At 41.2% G+C, this 19,362-nt stretch overlaps 1 protein-coding gene across 5 annotated transcripts in view; it reads left to right on the top strand.

Annotated features, from left to right (window-relative positions):
• The first annotated feature begins 2,045 nt into the window (after positions 1-2,045).
• Positions 2,046-19,362, top strand: part of TBC1D1 (TBC1 domain family member 1) — a 201,814-nt gene continuing 184,497 nt past the window's right edge. Inside the window, exon 1 of one of the 5 annotated variants that reach the window (XM_028165582.2) lies at positions 2,046-2,539. In XM_028165582.2, the coding sequence (XP_028021383.2) occupies positions 2,123-2,539 (417 nt within the window). In that variant the 5' untranslated portion in view covers positions 2,046-2,122. The remainder of the gene's footprint in view (positions 2,540-19,362) is intronic. The other 4 variants (XM_007178830.3, XM_028165583.2, XM_057546686.1 and 1 more) reach the window with 4 other exon arrangements.

Below are 19,362 nucleotides of genomic sequence, written 5' to 3'. Positions count from 1 at the left end.
AATGACTCTTTGGCTTTTGACTGGGCCAATAAAATAAATCGTGATGCTGTTGCAGAGATGTAGCTTATGGGAAGGAAGAGAAGTTCTGGAAAGGAGGGAGGTGAGACTGAATTAGTTTTAAAACAGCTAAATTGAGGCTGAGGTGCTATCTGGGTAGGATATCCAGATAGAAATACTTAATAGACTATCCTGATCTGGAACTCAGGAAGGAGACAAACATATGGGAATCATCAGAGTTTATGTGGTAGATGCATTCTTGTGCAGCGTTCAGGAGGACAGGTTGAGAATCAGGTGCAAACTCAAATCACCTGTGATAAGCGACTCACACTCTCTGGACCTCAGTTTCCTAGGTCGTAAAAATGGCAATAATAGTAGTCTTTAACTGAGACCAAGGTGAGAGATGAAGGGTGTTATGAAAATGAAATGAGAACACTTGCAAAGTGCCTGGTACCTAATGAAAGTAAGCTGTTATCAGTGGCAGAAGGAGTATTAGAATGTGGTCACTGGCATCAAGAGATTAGGTGAAATTGTCCAAAGGATGCAGGTGGAATGAGGAGAGAGGATGGAGTCAAGCAAGGGCGAAAAGCCATTAAGGAACTGAAAAGAAGCAACCAGAGAGGTAAGAGGAGACCCAGGAGAGTTTCAAGCAGGATGGAGTGGTCCACATTGAGAAATTCGTCAGAAGGGACAAGGCAGCTAAGGACTAAAAGTCCCCCTTTGAATTTCACAACCAGAGGATGTGGGCGACCCTAATGGGAGCAATTGCGGGGGCTCTTCATTACTTCTGGCTGCAATCTAGATTGTGGATGGGCAGGAGGGAGTAGAGACAGCAAGTGTAGACTTTACCTTGAGGACAGTTGTGTAGGGAAGGAAGAGTTGAGGCTGGGGGAGGTTTGAGGTCAAGGGAAAATATCTTTTTTTTTGGATGGAAGAGACTTCATTCACTCTCTTAAAATATCTATTGAGCCTATTCTGAGTCAGGCTCTGTGGGTGAATAAGATGCAGTCTCTGTCTTCATAGAATTTCTTCTTAGCATGTGTATATATGATCAGGGAATACATGAGAGAATGAAGGTCCAGGGAGCAAATGAGTAAAGAATAGGGCTTGAGATCCTGTAGACAACTCAGCTTTGGACAGAAGGGTTTTGTCATCCAGTGGAGCAGGAGGGTGTTAAGATACATCAAATGTGGTTTCTGAAAATCACCCATAGAGAAGGAAAAATTACCCACTGTTGAGTTTGGGTCCTAGTACAGGAAACACCCTCTATTGATGAGGAGATGCAAGGTGTTGGGGTGCTTATAGTACATGAACGAAACAAAATATTTATGATGGTGTTCAGAACATAATAGTTGCCAAGTACATGTCAATGGAATTTGAATTGGTGATTCAGAGCCTCTGGGCTACATCAGGGAGAGCCTTTTTTTTTTTTTCTGGCCGCGGCCGGGTGGCATGTGGGATCTTAGTTCCCCGACCAGGGATGGAACCCGTGCCGTCTGCGTTGGGAGTGCAGAGTCTTAACCACTGGACCGCCAGGGAAGTCAGGAAGAGCATTTTAAAACTTCAGTGGTATCATAAGTGATAAGGTCAGTTGTTGAAAACTGGACTGGTTCAATAGACTGTGATGATAGAGAGCTGATATTTTTTTCTTGCAAGATTACTTTTTTGGGGGGAGCCACCAGTACTGAATTTGATCATCTTAAAAATTTCCTTGAAAGTATGTTAAATAATGCAGCAGGGTTTAAAGCTGTCCAAGCAGCACTATATTGTTTTCTATGGTGCTGGCCTTTGTTGGCTCTATGAGGCCTATGTTTAACCGGAGTCTCCCCGGTGGGATCTTTGTAACCCGTAGTGAGTGTGACAGTTATGGCATTTTCAGGTTTTATATGTAATATAATTTCAAGAAAGCTCTTTCTGGGCAGAGCAGCTTATGTGAACTAATATCTATTTCTTCCTCTATTTGGGTTTCAGCCTCTTAAGCTCTGAAATGCTGTGACTTCATTAAATTCTAATGCCTCTGTTTTTCTCCTGCAGGATTCTGCATCAGAAGCATGTAAAATAGATTGCTTGGTCTAAAATAGAAAACAGTGGCAATGTTTTGCTGAGTTTCCAGACCTTTCCCAACATGGAACCAATAACCTTCACAGCAAGGAAACATCCGTTTCCTAGCGAGGTCTCGGTGGAATATAGCCTCCAGCTGGTGGGCTTCTTGCCCGTGCATTCTCTGACCACCATGCCCATGCTGCCTTGGGTCGTGGCAGAGGTGCGAAGGCTCAGCGGGCAGTCCTCCAAAAAGGAGTCTGGTACCAAGCAAGTCCGCCTTTGTGTTTCGCCCTCCGGACTGAGATGTGAGCCTGAGCCAGGAAGAAGTCAACAATGGGATCCACTGATCTGTTCCAGCATCTTCGAGTGTAAGCCTCAGCGAGTTCACAAACTGATTCATAACAGTCACGACCCAAGTTATTTTGCTTGTCTGATTAAAGACGATGCAGCCAATCAGCAGAGTATCTGCTATGTGCTCAAAGCCGATGGTCAAACAAAAGTAAGTGGAGGTGGGGATCAAAAAGATGAAGGTGTGGCTGGATAGTTTTTGTTGTACAGGATCAGAACATTTATTTTAAGATACTGGAATTAATAAGGAGTTAATGCTGTAGTTATACATAGATTTTTTCACTGGATTTTCGGTTCACGGGGATAGGTTCTTTATAGTCTTGAAGAACATTTGATAATAGATATTAAAATGAGAAGTTTATGAGTTCAAAAATTCAACAGAGAAATCTTTCTAAACGTACACATAAGAGCTGAACTACTAGGATTCAGATCATTTAAGATGTGTGTTCTAAAGCAGTGCTTCTCAAACAGAAATGTGCATATGAATGACCTGGGGATCTTGTTAAAATGCAAAATCTGATCCAGTAGGTCTGGGGTGGACCTTGAGAGTCTGCATTTCTAACAAGCCTCCAGGTGACGCGGGCGCTGCTCCTTTGAAGACTGCACTTTGAGTAGCAAAGTTCTAGATCAGCGAGCTCCACATTTTTGATCTTGTTAACAAAAATATATTTATTTATAAGCCGTATAAGAGTATTATTAGGCAGTTTACCAAGGTATCATATTCACTTAGGCAGAGACCATTGGTAAAAAATAGTGGATATGAATCTAAGTTTTGATACTTTCAGGTTTTGTTTTTTTTTTTTTGGCTAACTTCATGTCTGATCTGACCAGCTTTTTGTTATATCTTATGATACGGGTGAGAAAGATATTATATGAGAAATGGTAAAAAAAAATATCGCCAGCTCTACTATTTTCCCATTTATTTGTGCTTGTATGGTTGCTAGCATTTTTTTTGCAGTTCTGTGCAGGACTCATTCAAAGCCACTTGGCCATTTTGTGAGGGTTACTTTAGATACAGTTGAAAATATAATCCCGACAGTCACTTTCTCAATTCGGCCCATGTAAACTGGCTACAGAAAGCAAGCAAGCAGGCGAGGGCCTTGCTGCTAACCCCACAAGCTGAGGAATGCCCATGCTAGGGCTTGAGTGCCTCGCCGGCCTGTGTGGCTGTCTGCCCCACGCACTGGAGCAGACTCTGAGGATGCTAATGCCAATCCTTGTGGTAAATGTCAGTAAATAGAAAGAGAAATGCTGATGTTTTCTCCCTGCACCCCACTGGGTTTTTTTTTGCATACCCTCCATGATGCACGAACCTCATTTGGAAATTAATGTTCTTGGTGACTAAGTGGATTTGTGGAGACTCACTTTTGTTTGTTCTTTCCTTGGTTCTTTCACTCATTCAGATTGTTGCTACAGGTACTGGGTGGGAAGATGTAGTACAGGCTAGAAGGGAGACAGAAGCGGCAGCAGGTAAATACCACGTGGTCTGTGGACAGGGCGTGACGGGAAGACAGAGACTGGGGCTTAACACACTGGAGTGTAAGGAAGGCTTTTTGAAATAATGGCTCATCTGGAGCTAAAAACCACTATTTTATGCACAGAATAGGATATCTTCTTAATAAAAAGCATTCGATGTTATTGTTCATGCATCTCAGGTGGGACAGCGTCCTGGTTCAGAGGGACTAACTTCCGGGATTCCAGTCCTATCTGCCACCTGTAAACTAGGTGGCCTCAGGCAACACTGAGCCTGTTTCCTTATCTGTAAAATGGGGATAAGTATAGTCTCTATCTCATAGAGTTGCTGGGAGGACTAAATGAACTAGAATGGAACCTAAAGCTAGTAAGCATTTGTGGCTATAAAAATTTTTCACTAAAGAAAGTTTTACCAGAAGCAGATTACCTGCTAATTTCACTTCTAGTCTCAAGTAAAAAGAAAAAGAGACCGAGATGAGCGTCTTAAGCTCTCAGGATGAGATCCTGGTCATCCTTGAGCAACATTTTTATAAACTAGACACTTAAAAAACTGCATAAGTAAATTTAATGGTTGCTCTTATTTGGACAAATTCCAGAATGAAAATTAGAGGACTGAACAGCCTGTACTCCGTGCCAGCTCTATATAAGGACTGAGTTTCCTTGGGGGGAGTTTTTGCATGGAATAGTTGTTCAACACTTTACACTTTTGACTCCTTCCCAAAATCTTTTATAGCCATCTGAGAACAGGCTTCTAGCCAGTTATTCAGCTACCTGACAGGAGGAGAGATTTATAACTAAATTCTGGAACTGGGGCTTCGAGTCGTGCTGAAAGTAAAGAATTGGCCTTACTCTGTGTTCTAAAAAGCCATGGTAGAAATATGAATCTGTTCTTAAGTTATTTTTGGCTTGCTTACAATTTTTACAAACAAATTGCCAGTACTCAGAGTAATAAATTACTGTCATCCCGCTGGTTTTATAAAAGAGTAATTTGTAACATAAGCATCTCAATCAGTGATTCTCCTGTTGTCGGAAACTGAATGGTAAACCAAATTGGCCCCGATTCTAGCTGACATGATATCCTTCATGTTCTTGGGACATCCTGGCACAGTATCTCATAGCAGAAAATTATCTGCTGTAGGAGCATGTTAACCTATGTCATCATTTCTCCTATTTGTAGCATTTGCTCAGTGAAATAATTCTGTGGATTATGGCCTCTTCTAAATAAATGAGGTCAGTATCCACCTGTATTTGCCAGAAAAGATATATGCATTTACTGCCAGGGTCATAAGCGCAAAACTACTGTGTGAGAGGAAACCCTTTGAGCAGTATATAAATTAACGTATTGAAGAAGGTCTAGGGAGAAGAGACACGAAAGGAATAGTTTTATAAGCACAACATGAGATTCTGTTTCCCATTGTATGTTCCATAGAATATGCTCAAGGTGTTCCACACAGAAAGGCTTCCATGATCAGAATATATTAGGGCAGCATCTCAAACTTTTTGATCTGAAGACCCTTTTCACTCTAAAAAATTATTGAGTATCCTAAAGAGTTTAATGTGGGTTTTATCTATTAATACTTTTATATTAGAAATTAAAACTGAAAAATTATAAAGGTTTTAATTTATTGGAAAACAAAACAAGCCCCATATATGTTAGTCTGAATAATATTTTTTTGTGAAAAATAATTGTATTTTCCCAAAAATTTAGTGATAAGAGTGACATAGTTTTATTTTTTGTTTGTTTGGTTTTTTGCAAATCTCTTTCATGTCTGGATCAATAGTCAACTATTAATTCTCAGCTGCTTCTCCACTCATTCTTTTGTGATATGTTGTTTTGGTTGAGCATATGAAGAAAATTTGGCATCACACAGATTTGTAGTAGGAAAAAGGAGAAATATTTTATAACCTTTTTAGAAAATTGTGGATATTTTTCTTTAATACTATACCAAAACTCGACAAGTGGTAGTTTCTTAAAGGTTTGTTGCAATATGAAATCTGAAACCGTATCAAAGCACTTTTTGCACTTTGTTATATTAAAATCCATTAGTCTGTCTTGTGCTTTAATGAATCTTTTAAGCATGAAAGATTCTATAACATCATGCATTGATTATTTGGAAAATATTGGTTCACTGAGTTGTACAGACCACACTCTGAGAACTGCTGTATTAGGGAAACACTGTACTTCCTATTGCACTCTTGAATTGTACATTAGTTCATTAAATCCCCAAGTTTATTGGACCATAGATTACATTTTCTCATAACTTACAAGAACATCCCTCAGCAAGCATGTGAACACAGTGGCATAAGGTTGTGGGTTGAAGTTTAGTTTTGAGTTAGGGTCTGTGGCAGGAAATGAAAAGATCCACTCTGGAAAACATATGGATGCATGGGTGACCCTGACTAGGTCTTTACCCCATCACATGGCAAAGAAATCAAGAGTTCCTCCTGGACTCAGCCCTAGAAAAAGTGTAAAGTCTTAGAAAATTATCTCAAGATTCTTTCCTTCTCCAGTTCTTCAGCTTTGTCTCTTCTAAGAAAAACATCAGATTTGCCACTTCCTTGAGTATTACTGTAGATCACTTAGAAGAGTATTTACATTTTAATCCTTTTTTTAATCTACAAAGTAAAAAGCTCTGCTTCCTTTAAGAGACTTTCCAGCAATGAGTTGCAGGCAACAGAAGTGTTGGGCTGAGGCTTCTGACATTGTATGTTGCTGTCTTATGCCAATAAAAGGAAAGAATGGATTTTGAATGGAGAATGGCAAGGATTATTGAGCTGGTAATAAGTGGAGGAGAAGTGTAGGCTGGTGTTCAGTGGGCAGTACGTGGGACCCAGGGTAAGGCAGAAATTGGGTGTGTGGAACTAGTTTTGCTATAAGTGCCCATTCCTCTTCAGCTGACTTATCGTACCTATAACCTGTCCTGGCTTTTCAAACACCGTCCCTGACTTTAGTCAGATCTGATCTTCCGGATCTGGTGTCCAGTCTGGGCACAGCGCAGGGGTTTCATAGCTGTGATGGGATTGGTGTCATTAATGCAACAGTGCTCACAGGCTTCCCCTTCTGCACCCTCCCTAAGAGCATCTTGGACTTGTTAGAATCTTGCTAGCTTCATTCCTCCTTCTCCCAAGGAGGAAGTGTTATCTCTTGCTGGGACATAATAAAGTACTAAACCCTTAGGGATGAGGAGGAGGGAAAAGTGTGGCCAAGGAGCTTGGGTTGGGGGATGGAGGAGCTGGAGTAACTGCATGGGAAGTAGACTTCTAGAAAGAAGTCTTCTTCTAGAAGAGGACTTTACTAAATGTTACTGAGGAAGATGTGTTTGAGAGAATGTCAATGTCCTTTGAAAGAATGGGTTTCCTTTTCCATGATTTTTGACAACGAAACTTCATTTCTTGAGGATGATCTATATCTGAGACTGAACCCTGTGGGCTCCCATACTGCTAATTTTAAGAGTACTTAACTATTTATAGACTTAATTTAAGATCAATAAAGGTTTCCTTTTGAATTTTCGGTAAAGAACCAGTGTATTCTCTCATGAGGCCCTGTAAGCACACTGTCTTTCTCAGTGAATTATGGACAGCGACCTCGCCCAGACTCTCTGGATTCGTTGTGTTGCATATCAATCGAAAAGGTGGTCTGAAGTTGTTTTCCTCTGATTAGCAGGATTAATGCTCAAGTCCCCTATATTAAAAGCCCAAGTTGCTTTGGCTGAGTTTTATGATTTAATTAACAATTTTTAAAAAATTTGTTTTTGATCGTAGCTTTGTTTCAGTTGCATTTTACCCATTACTCATTGATCTTAATAATTCCCCATCTGCTTGGAATTTTAAGTTAATGACTTAAAATATGCACCACTTATTTAAGGATTTTCAGTAGAGGCTGGCTTCAGTGGCGTCTCTTGCTTGGCTGTTACATTTGCCGGCTGGTTACTTTCTTTCTTTGCTGGAGCGAAGATCGAAATTATAACATTGAGCTGGAGCATTTTGTTCCTGAGGGTGATTATCCTGAAGCTCATAGTATTATTTTGCAGCTCTTCTTATCTACCGCCCTTTCTGTATTGGGTCTTCATTTCTAAATATCAGACAATAGTCTTTCCTTGCTACTCAGGGAGTGGTTCTGAGAAGGCTTTGTGGCGTATATTTTGGAGGATTTTTTAATCGATGTTAAAATTGCCACTGGGCATCTTTAATCCATTCTGGTTGTTATGTAATGTTTCATTTGGGGGCCCACTCGGCGGCTATGACTCAGTGATGGTTGCACAGAGCAGTGTATCCATGTCAGCCCATCAGCACTTGACTGTCTGTCACACTAGACAGAAGTCACTTGCTGGGTGCAGAGATTGGCAGGGATTCTTTTTCATCTATAAAAAGAATGTCCCGGACTGCATGAACTCCAAAGTATTTGTTGGAAGGTTTGGGTCCATGACACAGGACCGATTATGTAATTTATTTTTGACTTTCAAAAAGGAGTCTGAGGGTTTCAGAAGCATCCACCTTGTGATAAGTGCTTAGATAACTTTTTAGAAGTCTTTATTTTCAATGCATATCACTTTCTATAGCTTTACATTTTTCACCAAATGCTTTGCATTTGATAATTATTTTTATAATATAAATCTGTTCCTAAGAATAGACTTTACAAGTATCTTGAAGCTAAAGTTGACTTGTATCTTAAAAGGATTTATTTATAGCCGAGACCTCCACTGTCCAGTACAATAATCAGTAGTCATCTATGGCTATTGAGCACTTGCAGTGTGGCTGGTCTGAATTGAGATGTACTATGTCAAAACAGTGGATTTCAAAGACTTGGTTTGAAAAAAGGAATGTAAAAATATCTTAGTAATTTTCTATATTGGTTACATGTTGAAATTATAATATTTTCTATATATTGGGTTAAATCAAATATAATACTAAAATTAATTTCACCTTTCTGAATGTGCCTACAAGAAAATTTAAAATTACATATGTAGCTTGCATCCTCCTTTTACTAGGCAGGTCTCGACTAGTTACCTAGCAAGGATTTCTGGAAATAATTTGAACACTTATCACAGAGTGACGTCAAGTTTCCCCCTTTTCTTTGCTGCCTTCTGCTTGTTAATGACAGAATTTTGCTCAAAGTTACTCTGAAAAAACCACATTAAAAACTGGGACCTGGGGACTTCCTTGGTGGTCCAGTGGTTAAGACTCCGCACTACATCAGCGGGTGCGGGTTTGATAGGACCTGTTTTTTCCTTTTTTTTTTTTTTTGGCCACGCCATGTGGCTTGCGGGATCTTTGCTCCCTGACCAGGGCTCAAACCTGCGGCCTCGGCAGTGAAAGCATGGAGTCCTAACCACTGGACCGCCAGGGAATTCAAGAACCTATTTTTAATTCTAGATGCATATTGCAGTGGATAAGTGCTCTGTGGGCCACTAATCTGGGATATGGTTAAAGAGATAAATCTCTTGTTTCTGCTTTTTCTCTTGTTTGAATATTTTTCTCTCTTCTGGATGCTTAGAGGTCCACCCCACTTACTGCTGCCTGTGATCCTGAACCAACAACCAGAGCCAGCAACTGGAGAGCTGGCCTGGCTCAGAGAAAGCCTCAGAAGAGGCTGGATTGGGGTTGGGGCTCGGGGGAGGAGCCTGATGCAGGACATACCAGAAAACTTACATGTGGCTTCAGGGCAGCCCGTCGTGCAGGAGCCCTTTTCTGGCTGCTTCAGTTCCAGCAGGACATCAGAAGTCTTCCTTTCCTGTGGTCAAGTGATGTAGGTATTTGAAATGTTGCAGGTTTTTTTTTTTTTTTAACATCTTTATTAGAATATAATTGCTTCACAATGGTGTGTTAGTTTCTGCTTTATAACAAAGTGAATCAGCTATACATACACATATATCCCCGTATCTCCTCCCTCTTGCGTCTCCCTCCCACCCTCCCTATCCCACCCCTCTAGGTGGACACAAAACACAGAGCTGATCTCCCTGTGCTATGCAGCTGCTTCCCACTAGCTATCTATTTTACATTTGGTAGTGTATATATGTCCATGCCACTCTCTCACTTCGTCCCAGCTTACCCTTCCCCCTCCCTGTGTCCTCAAGTCCATTCTCTATGTCTGCGTCTTTATTCCTGTCCTGCCCCTAGGTTCTTCAGAACCATTTTTTTTTTTTAGATTCCATATATATGTGTTAGCGTACGGTATTTGTTTTTCTCTTTCTGACTTCCTTCACTCTATATGACAGGCTCTAGGTCCATCCACCTCACTACCAATAACTCAGTTTTGTTCCTTTTTATGGCTGAGTAATATTCCATTGTATATATGTGCCACATCTTCTTTATCCATTCATCTGTCAGTGGACACTTAGGTTGCTTCCATGTCCTGGCTATTGTAAACAGAGCTACAATGAACATGAAATGTTGCAGATTTTACATTAATTCTTTTTTTGGAATGTGACCAGTGTACCATGTACTTGGTTGGGGGCTAGGGTACAAAATCAAGCTACGATTGTCCCCTTAAGAAGTAGCATGATGCTTTAGATGCTTTATATGCCAAATATAGATTCTGAATGTGGCACTGCCAGGAGTCAGCAAACATCTGTAAGTTATGAAAGAGCAAATTTGAGTGACTGGGAGGAGGCCTAGTGTAATAAGCGTCTGCAGTTGTGAAAAGCTGCTGTGTATAAAAAGAAATAGACAAATTCTGAATTGCTCCAGAGGGTAGAACCAGGAACAAGAGAAATTTCTAGAGGCAGATTTTTGGCTCCTCCTCACAATGATAGCCATCAAATAATTAAATGGGTTCTATTGAACAGTAGACGTGGATGGAGGTTTCACCTGGCAAGACATCATCTTCCTGTGTCCACATGCCCCACTGTGAGGAAGATACTACCTGACAACGTCCCCTTTAATTTCAGACAACTGAGTTGTTCCTAAACCTCATATGCTGAGATGAAGTTGTTTCCTGTAATGTCTAGTTGTTTGTCATAGATCTGTCTTCTGGAAGGATCCTCCGGAATGTAATGCATTTTCCATGAGACATTTGAGTGGGTTTTAAAGACCCCCTAGGAATTTCCCAGGGTGATGAGTTGGGTGCAGATTTTTTTTTAAACTTCTTATTTTATATTGGAATATAGCCGGTTAACAATGTTGTGATAGTTTCAGGCACACTGCAAAGGGACTCAGCCATACATATACATGTATCCATTTTCCCCCAAACTCCCCTCAGTTGGGTGCAGATTGAATGGATGTCCTAAGTAGAGGATATAGCATGTGCCAAGCCAGAGCGGGACAAGTGCAGAGATGTCCACTGTGGCTGGAGCTGCTGCGATTAATGTTTTGCAAATTGCATGGTCAGAGATGAGACGGGAAGGAAAGGCTGGGGTCAGATTTTACAGGGCTTGGTCTGCCTTGCTAAGGGTGTTGGGTGTTCTTCTTAAGAAGGTTGTGCTGTAAGTGTCAGTCATGAGAGGCATTAATCAGGGAAGTGAAATAACTGGATTTGTTTTTAGATTTTGGAGTGGAGGATGGAGTAGAGGGATGAGAGACAGAGGAGGGAAGCCAGTTAGGAGGCTATCGCAGTAGTCTTGTGAAAAATCAAACAGTGTCTTTTTTTTTTTTTGAAATATTTATTTATTTATTTGGCTGCACTGGTTCTTAGTTGCGGCATGTAGGCTCTTAGTTGCGGCATGTGGGATCCAGTTCCCTGACCAGGGATCGAACCTGGGCCCCCTGCATTGGGAGTGTGGAGTCCTATCCACTGCAGCACCAGGGAAGTCCCCAAGCAGTGTCTTGATCCATAATTATCATATGAAGTGGCTTGTTCCTGATGAGCCCATGTTGATGTCTTCCGATCACTTTCCCCTCTGCTCCCAGACAGGTTTTAATAGTTTGTTTATTGGCCTCTGATGGAAGAAAAAGTCAGTCAGGTTCTGATTTCCTGTCCTACTGATGCTGACCTGCTTGGTTCCTAAGGAATGATATAAAAAATAACATAGAAGTGAAATTCCTGATCTGCTTCTGCTTGGTCTTCTAAAATGTATATCCTGGTACCTCTCATCTTACAAACAAACCCTCCCCTAACCTCGTTTCCCATTCCAGCTTCCTCCAGTTACTGGCCCAACTTTCTGCTCCATTCTTCAAGAGTTGCCATGGTGGCTACCTTTGCTTCCACTCACCCATTTTCTCCTTAGGTTTACCAATTGGACTTCTGTCCTGACCATATTCCACTGATGGCTCTTATCATGTCACCCGCCACCTCCAGCTTGTGAAATCTGGTGATCCGTTCTCTGCATTTCTCTTATCCAGTTTCTCAGTAGCTTTTGGCATAGTTGACAGGGGAGTGTTTCTTCTGTTTTAAAACACTCTCTTCTCTTGGCTTTTGGAAAACCACACCCTCCTGTTTTCCCTTTGACGACAATAGTGGTTTCTACCCAGTCTCCTTTGTTCTTCTTCTTCTTCTTTTTTTTTTTATTTTTATTTTTTATTTATTTATTTTTGGCTGTGTTGGGTCTTCGTTTCTGTGAGAGAGCTTTCTCTAGTTGCGGCAAGTGGGGGCCAATCTTCATCGCGGTGCGCGGGCCTCTCACTATCGTGGCCTCTCTTGTTGCGGAGCACAGGCTGCAGACGTGCAGGCTCAGTAATTGTGGCTCATGGGCCCAGTTGCTCCGCGGCATGTGGGATCTTCCCAGACCAGGGCTCGAACCCATGTCCTCTGCATTGGCAGGCAGATTCTCAACCACTGCGCCACCAGGGAAGCCCTGTTCTTCTTCTTCTTAATTCTGAGTTTTATGTCCCTTGAGACTCAGCCTTCTATATTTCTCTTCTAGACACTCTTTCCAGATGAACTTGTCATAGCATTAAATACCACCTATTTGATGTTGACTCCCAAAGTTAATTTATTGCTTAGACTCACCGATGAGTTCCAGACTTGTCTACCCAGCTCCAAACTTGGCATTTCTACTTAGCTGTTAAATAGACATCTCAAACTCAACATGGTTAAAATAGAACCCTTGAATTTACTCCCCACCAACCCATGGCTTTCCCAGTCTTCTACAGCTCTTACGTGACAATGACAGTTGCTACAGCCAAAATCTAGGAGTCATCTTTCTCCTAGATTTCTCTCTTTCCTTCACACTCTTATCCAAATTATTCAAGACCCATTCCAAATCTGTCACTTCTCTGATTCCATGGCTAATCCCGAGCCCACAGCTCCACCATCTGTCATCTGGAATGCTGCAGTACTTCCTAACTTTTCTCCCTGTTTCCTTTCTTGCTTCTTCTTTCCACCAAGCAAACATCCAGGGCATGTCTACAAAACCTATCAATTCATGCCACTCCCCTGCTCAAAACCTCTCTAGTGACTTCCCCATGTACTTAGACTAAAATCCTGGATCTTTGCTGGGATTTCCACATGGATCTCATTTTTCACACTCTTTCCAGTGCTCTCTGGACCCCAGCCACCCTGGTGGTCACTTTACTAAAATATGACAACCTCCTTTGCCACATGGGGTCTTTGTATTTGTTGTTGCCTCTGCCTGGAAGGCTCTGCTCCCAGCTCTTCATGTGGTTGGTTCCTTAGATCATTATGAACTCAGTTCAACCTCATCCTCTGGCATCCCAGTGGAAAGTACCCCCGCACCAGTCACTGACACTCCATCCAGTTTTAATGTCTTTGTAGCACTTACCACTATCTGGAATTATCTTGTTGGTTCATATGCTTCCTTGTTTACCATCTCCCCACCTGCCTGAGAAACAAGAGAGCAGGGCCCTTGCCTGTCTTGTTCCTGGCCAGACCCTGGCACCCAGAACCGTGCCTGCTACAGAGTGGGTGCTTCATGAACGAATGAGTGGATGTTACCTTTCTGTATTCATTCGTGGGGATGTGCCCCCCTTTTTTATTTTTAGTTTTTTAGTCAAATCCCATCTGGAAACCCTCTATGCAGTCATATGAGTTTATTTCTTTGTTCTTCTTCTCCTTCCTCATCAGGGCAGATTTCTCTTGTTCAGTCAGGATTTCAGTCTTAGATACCATCCCTCTCTTCCCATCCCTCCTGAGCCTCTTTCCCCTCAGAGTCTTTGTTCATAAGATAATATTCATTGGCTCTCAGCTCACAGTTCTCCTCTTTGGTTTTTATGAACACAAATTTTGGGGACATTTATTGGTGATAGTTTTTTGTTTTTTGGTTTTTTTTTTAGAATCTCTTAAATTTTATTTATCAGTTCTGAAGGAAAATGTCAAAACTATTTCAGCAGCCTTGATTCTTTTTAAGCCAAATCTTATGTCCCTACTGCCTCCACCTAACGAAATTAACTCAAGAACAGCCTCTATTGGATGCTGTCTTTGCATATTAACGCCCCAGGAGAAGAGAATCTATTTTTCAGCTGCAATAGTTGTCACTATTAACATTTACTTGGTAGCGTGAGAAAACTGAATTGTCCTTTAATTGGACATGCATTTGTTGACAGGATAACGCATTCGCTGGCCGTCTGCAGTGGACAGCTGGTGCTTTCCTCCACTCCCATCCCTCCCGGTCTTTTGCTGGAAAGAGGACCTCCTTCCTTTGGGGAGTGTAGCCCCTCCTCTCCATGGGAGTCCAGGATGGGTCACTCCTTATCCTCTGTTCTGTCCCAAGTGGTCAATAAAGGGGTGCCAGAGGTCCCAGGCAGACAATCCTGTGAATTTCCTATGTGGACTCCAGGAGGAAGATTCTGTCCCTGTTCTAGATGCCTGAGGCTGAGATATTGGATATCTGTATCTTTCTGGTGGCATACCTCACTGTCCCCTGCCACAGGGAGACGGAGGATGACAATGTCCATTACCAGGGAATTATTATTGGTGATAGTTTGGGGAAATATTTCATGATTGCTGAATAGTCTTTAGTACTGGTTAACTTTGTGGTGTGTAAGTTAAATCCTTTTAGCTGTGATTTGAGCCCATATTTTTTGGCATCAACTTTGTTTTCTCCCCAAATAAATACATTTTCTGATTATAGAGGCATTTATGCTGAATATAAAAAAAATAGTACAAAGAGTTAAAATTAAAAATTCCCGTTTAATCCCACCTCCTAGAGAGAAACCAACATTAATAGATTGGTATATATCCTTATAGATTTTATTCTTTTATTATACAAACAAATGTTTCTATATGTAATCAATTTATATATTCATTTCTACGCATATCTTTTTTTAACTCAGCCTCCCTTTCGATCTGTATCTATATAATCGAAAATATATGCACACACGTAAGTATAGATATAGATATATTTTAGACATTTTTTATTGTAGTAGAGATGCATCCTTTTGAGTGACTGCACAGTTTTGTGCACCAGGACGAAAGGAAAGGCTAGTTTCATGACTGGCAGAAGTGCTGTCAGATGACAGCATCATCTTTGTTAAGTTTTGATGAGCCATTTTGGTAATGAAAAGAGAGCATGGCCAGGATGGGTTGGAAGTGACTCAAAGATGTGTGATCTGCCTACCATAAGAAAGACACAAGATTTGGAGCAACAGAAGCAAAAATAAGCAAGTGGAACTACATCAAACTAAAAGACTTCCGCACAGCAAGGGAAACCATTAGCAAAATGAAAAGACAACCTGTGGAATGGGAGAAAATATTTGCAAGGTGTATATCTGATAAGGGGTTAATATCTAAAGCAGCGGTCCCCAACCTTTTTGGCACCAGGGACCAGTTTTGTGGAAGACAATTTTTCCACACACTAGGGGGTGTGGGGGTGTGGTGGGGGATGGTTTAGGTGGTGACGCGAGCGATGGGGAGAGATGGGGAGTGGTGGGGAGAGGTGGGGAGTGGTGGAGAGAGGTGGGGAGTGGTGGGGAGCAATGGGGAGCGGTGGGGAGCGGCAGATGAAGCTTTGCTCGCTCACCCACCGCTCACCTCCTGCTGGCAGCTGGGTTCCTAACAGGCCACAGACCGGTACCAGTCCACAGCCTGGGAGTTGGGGACCCCTGATCTAAAGTATATAAAGAACTTATACAACTCAATTTAAAAAAAAGCAATTTGATTAAAAAATGGGCAGAGAAACTGAATAGACATTTTTCCAAAGAAGACATACAGATGGTCAACAGGTACGTGAAAAGGTGCTCAGTATCACTAATCATCAGGGAAATGCAAATCAAAACCACAATGAGATATCACCTCACACCTGTTAGTACGGCTGTCATCAAAAAGACAAAAGATAAGTGTTGGCTTGGATATGGAGAAAAGGAAACCCTTGTGCACTGTTGGTGGAATGTAAATTGGTGCAACCACTGTGGAAAACAGTATGGAGGTTCCTGAAAAAATTTAAAACAGTACTACTGTGTAATCCAGCAATCCCACATCTGGGTATATATACAAAAGAAATGAAAACAGGATCTCAGTATATCTGTGCTTCCATGTTCATTGCAGCATTATTCACAATAGCTAAGATATGAAAACAACCTATGTGTCCATTAGCAGATGAATGGGTAAAGAAGATGTGATATATATACACTCACACACACACACACACACACACTGGAATATTATTCAGTCATGAGAAATAAAGAAATTCTGTAATTTGTGACAACATGGATGGACCTTGAGGGCGTGATGCTAAGTGAAACAAGTTAGACAGAGAAAGACAAATACTATGTGATATTACTTATATATGGAATCTAAAAAAACTGAAGTCATTGAAAGAGAGAGTACAATGGTGGTTATCAGGGGCTGAAGGTGGGGGAAATGGAGAGATGGTGGTCAAAGAGTATAAACTTCCAGTTAAAAGGTGAATAAATCCTGGGGATCTAATGTACAGCATGGTGATTATAGTTACTGATGCTGTATTATATACTTGAAAGTTGCTAAGAGAATAGATCTTAAATGTTCTCACCACAAAAAAGAAATGGTAATTATCTAATGAGATGGAGGTGTTAACTAGCCTTATGGTGGTAATCATTTTGCAATATATGTGTATCAAATCAACAGGATATACTTAAACTTACACAGTGTTATATGTCAATTATACTTCAATAAAGCTGGAAAAAAGATACAAGAAGAACAATACTAAAATAAAATCCCCCAATAAAAATAATAACAATAACAAAAAAAGATTTTGGAGAGAGCCAAGCCTCAACAGGATGGGATGGTGAGGCCGAAGGGCAATTCCTGTTTCTGATGGTGGAGTTGGGGGAATGATGAAGGTCTTCTAAGGACCGGAAGCTTAGTATTAGTTGTGAGTTAGTTGCTATGTTGATTATGTTGCAGTAATCTCTCTCTCTGTCTTTCTCCCACCATGGCCTTCCCTTTCTGATGTCCCCAAATAGCTATTACAGTCTACGACACATAAGAGCATAAGAGATCATGTGAGCATTGTTTGCATACATCAAAGCAAAAGGGCTATGTGGTATGTGGCACACAGTGACCAGAGAAGGGACGAGTTATAAGAGTGATAAAAAGGAAGACAGGGGAGAGAACCAGTGTTCCCTGGGGGCTGGAATCTGGAGGCAGAGGGAACAGGAGGAGCCGCGGACTCCCAGGAACCCTGGGAGAATTTGGGGTGGATGCCGGGCTTCTCTTTCCCCAAGGGAAGGGATTTTGATCCAATTTTTTAATCTCCTAAATGGCAGAATGACCCCTGCTGCCATCTGGCCTATATATGGATGTACCATAATTTAGCCCAACCCCTATTAATGGTCATTTAGATTTTCCCCACTTTCCTATCTTTGTTATAGTTTTCTCTGCAACCAAAATCTTGCAGAGCTTTGTATCTGCTTCTAAGCAGTTATAGGTATTTAATATAGATTAATAGAAACACTGCTGCCTCCCTCGAAAAACAGACTAAGAATATTTTGAATATGATCCCCTTCGCAGCAGGCATGGCTTGGAGCCCATAGTCGCCCTGAGTTAGTTCCCTGATGTTGAATTTGAAACCAGATCACAATTATGGTGGCAGGCTTTAATGGGATTCACAGCTGAAAAAAAACAACTGGAGATAATTTGCACACGCATGTGCATAAATGTCACAGCTTTGTGATTTCCATTCTCAAAGCTTCATTTATAACACTTGGATTTCTGAAATCTGTTCTTGCCTTTATCCTTCCATGATATTCTGGGTTTTCTCAGGACTGCTCATAGTAAATGAGGTGACTACCACTGACTTTTACAATGCAGAAGAAAAAAAGAAAAATCGTTTTATATTGGCAAGTTGTATTTGGCATTTGTGTTTTAAGAAGAAAATTAAATTACACTAAAGGTTTGAGGTTTTTCTTTTTTGGCTTTTATGTTTTAAATAGTGAACAAACCAGTGCCATCATGGAGTGTTTCTGGCATTTTCTGTGTAAAGCTAGACTTACAATTTTTGATCAGTATCCAAAACCAGATGTACCAATGTATACTTCATCTGTCAACTAACTTTAAATGATACTATTTTTAAAAATAGATCTACAAATATACTATTTTAAACTTCTTATTACATTTCTGGTATATATAATACTTAAAAATGTTAATTAGCATAATTCAACATAATCGTTCAATAACTTTTCCTTTAAGGTTTTAGATGATATTTTACTTCTTATTGCAAATGTCAACAACAGGGTGAAAGATGTGAAAGAAGATGATTCCTATATAGAGGCTTGAAGACTTACTCTCACTTTCTTTTTTTAAACTGGAAATGTGCATCTTGGAAATGAAAGTTTCAAAAGAAGCAATAACCCAAAGAATTTTAAGATTATAGATTTTAATTTGTCAGACAGTTTCTATGCAGTTAACTACTAGGAAAAGAACAACTGCTAGGTCCTAGATGCCTTAGAATTCAACCCCTCTTTTTTTTTTTCATCTGCATTGGGTCTTCGTTGCTGCGCGTGGGCTTTCTCTAGTTGCGGCGAGCGGGGGCTACTCTTTGTTGCGGTGCGCGGGCTTCTCATTGCGGTGGCTTCTCTTGTTGTGGAGCACGGGCTCCAGGCGCGCGGGCTTCAGTAGTTGCAGCATGCGGGCTCAGTAGTTGTGGCTTGTGGGCTCCAGAGTGCAGGCTCAGTTGTGGTGCACGGGCTTAGTTGCTCCGCAGCATGTGGGATCTTCCCGGACCAGGGATGACGGATTCCTAACCACTGCGCCACCAGGGAAGTCCCTCAATCCCTCTTTTGATATTGAGGAAACTGAGGCTCAATGTCAATTTCACTGCTATTTGGTGTGTCCTGGCACTAGAAACCAACCTTCTGATTTTCCCTGCAGGACTCTAATTAACAGGGTGGGAATATTGGTGAGGTTCAGGCAACCCTGTTGAACTCAGTACAGGAGGAGCTTTGACCCATAGCCAAATATACGATCCTGTTCCTTTAAGCCCTCATGACTCATTCATGTGCTAAATGCTGGTAAGCAACAAAACCAAACCATGGACCCTAACCAAACCAGCCTCATCTGTGGTGACTGCCTAAGACTTCCTCACTTTGTTCCCACTCCTGTCCTCTGTTGGTAGACATTAATTCTTTTTGCCAAAGCAGCATCTGTTCTTACTTAATTTATCAACATCCCTTCCTTATGGTTCACTGAGGGGA

The sequence above is a fragment of the Balaenoptera acutorostrata genome, chromosome 5, assembly GCF_949987535.1.
Source record: "Balaenoptera acutorostrata chromosome 5, mBalAcu1.1, whole genome shotgun sequence".
NCBI classification, from domain to species: Eukaryota; Metazoa; Chordata; class Mammalia; order Artiodactyla; family Balaenopteridae; genus Balaenoptera; species Balaenoptera acutorostrata.
Note: the sequence above shows the minus strand (reverse complement) of the source record. Positions and strands in the feature narration are given on the sequence as shown.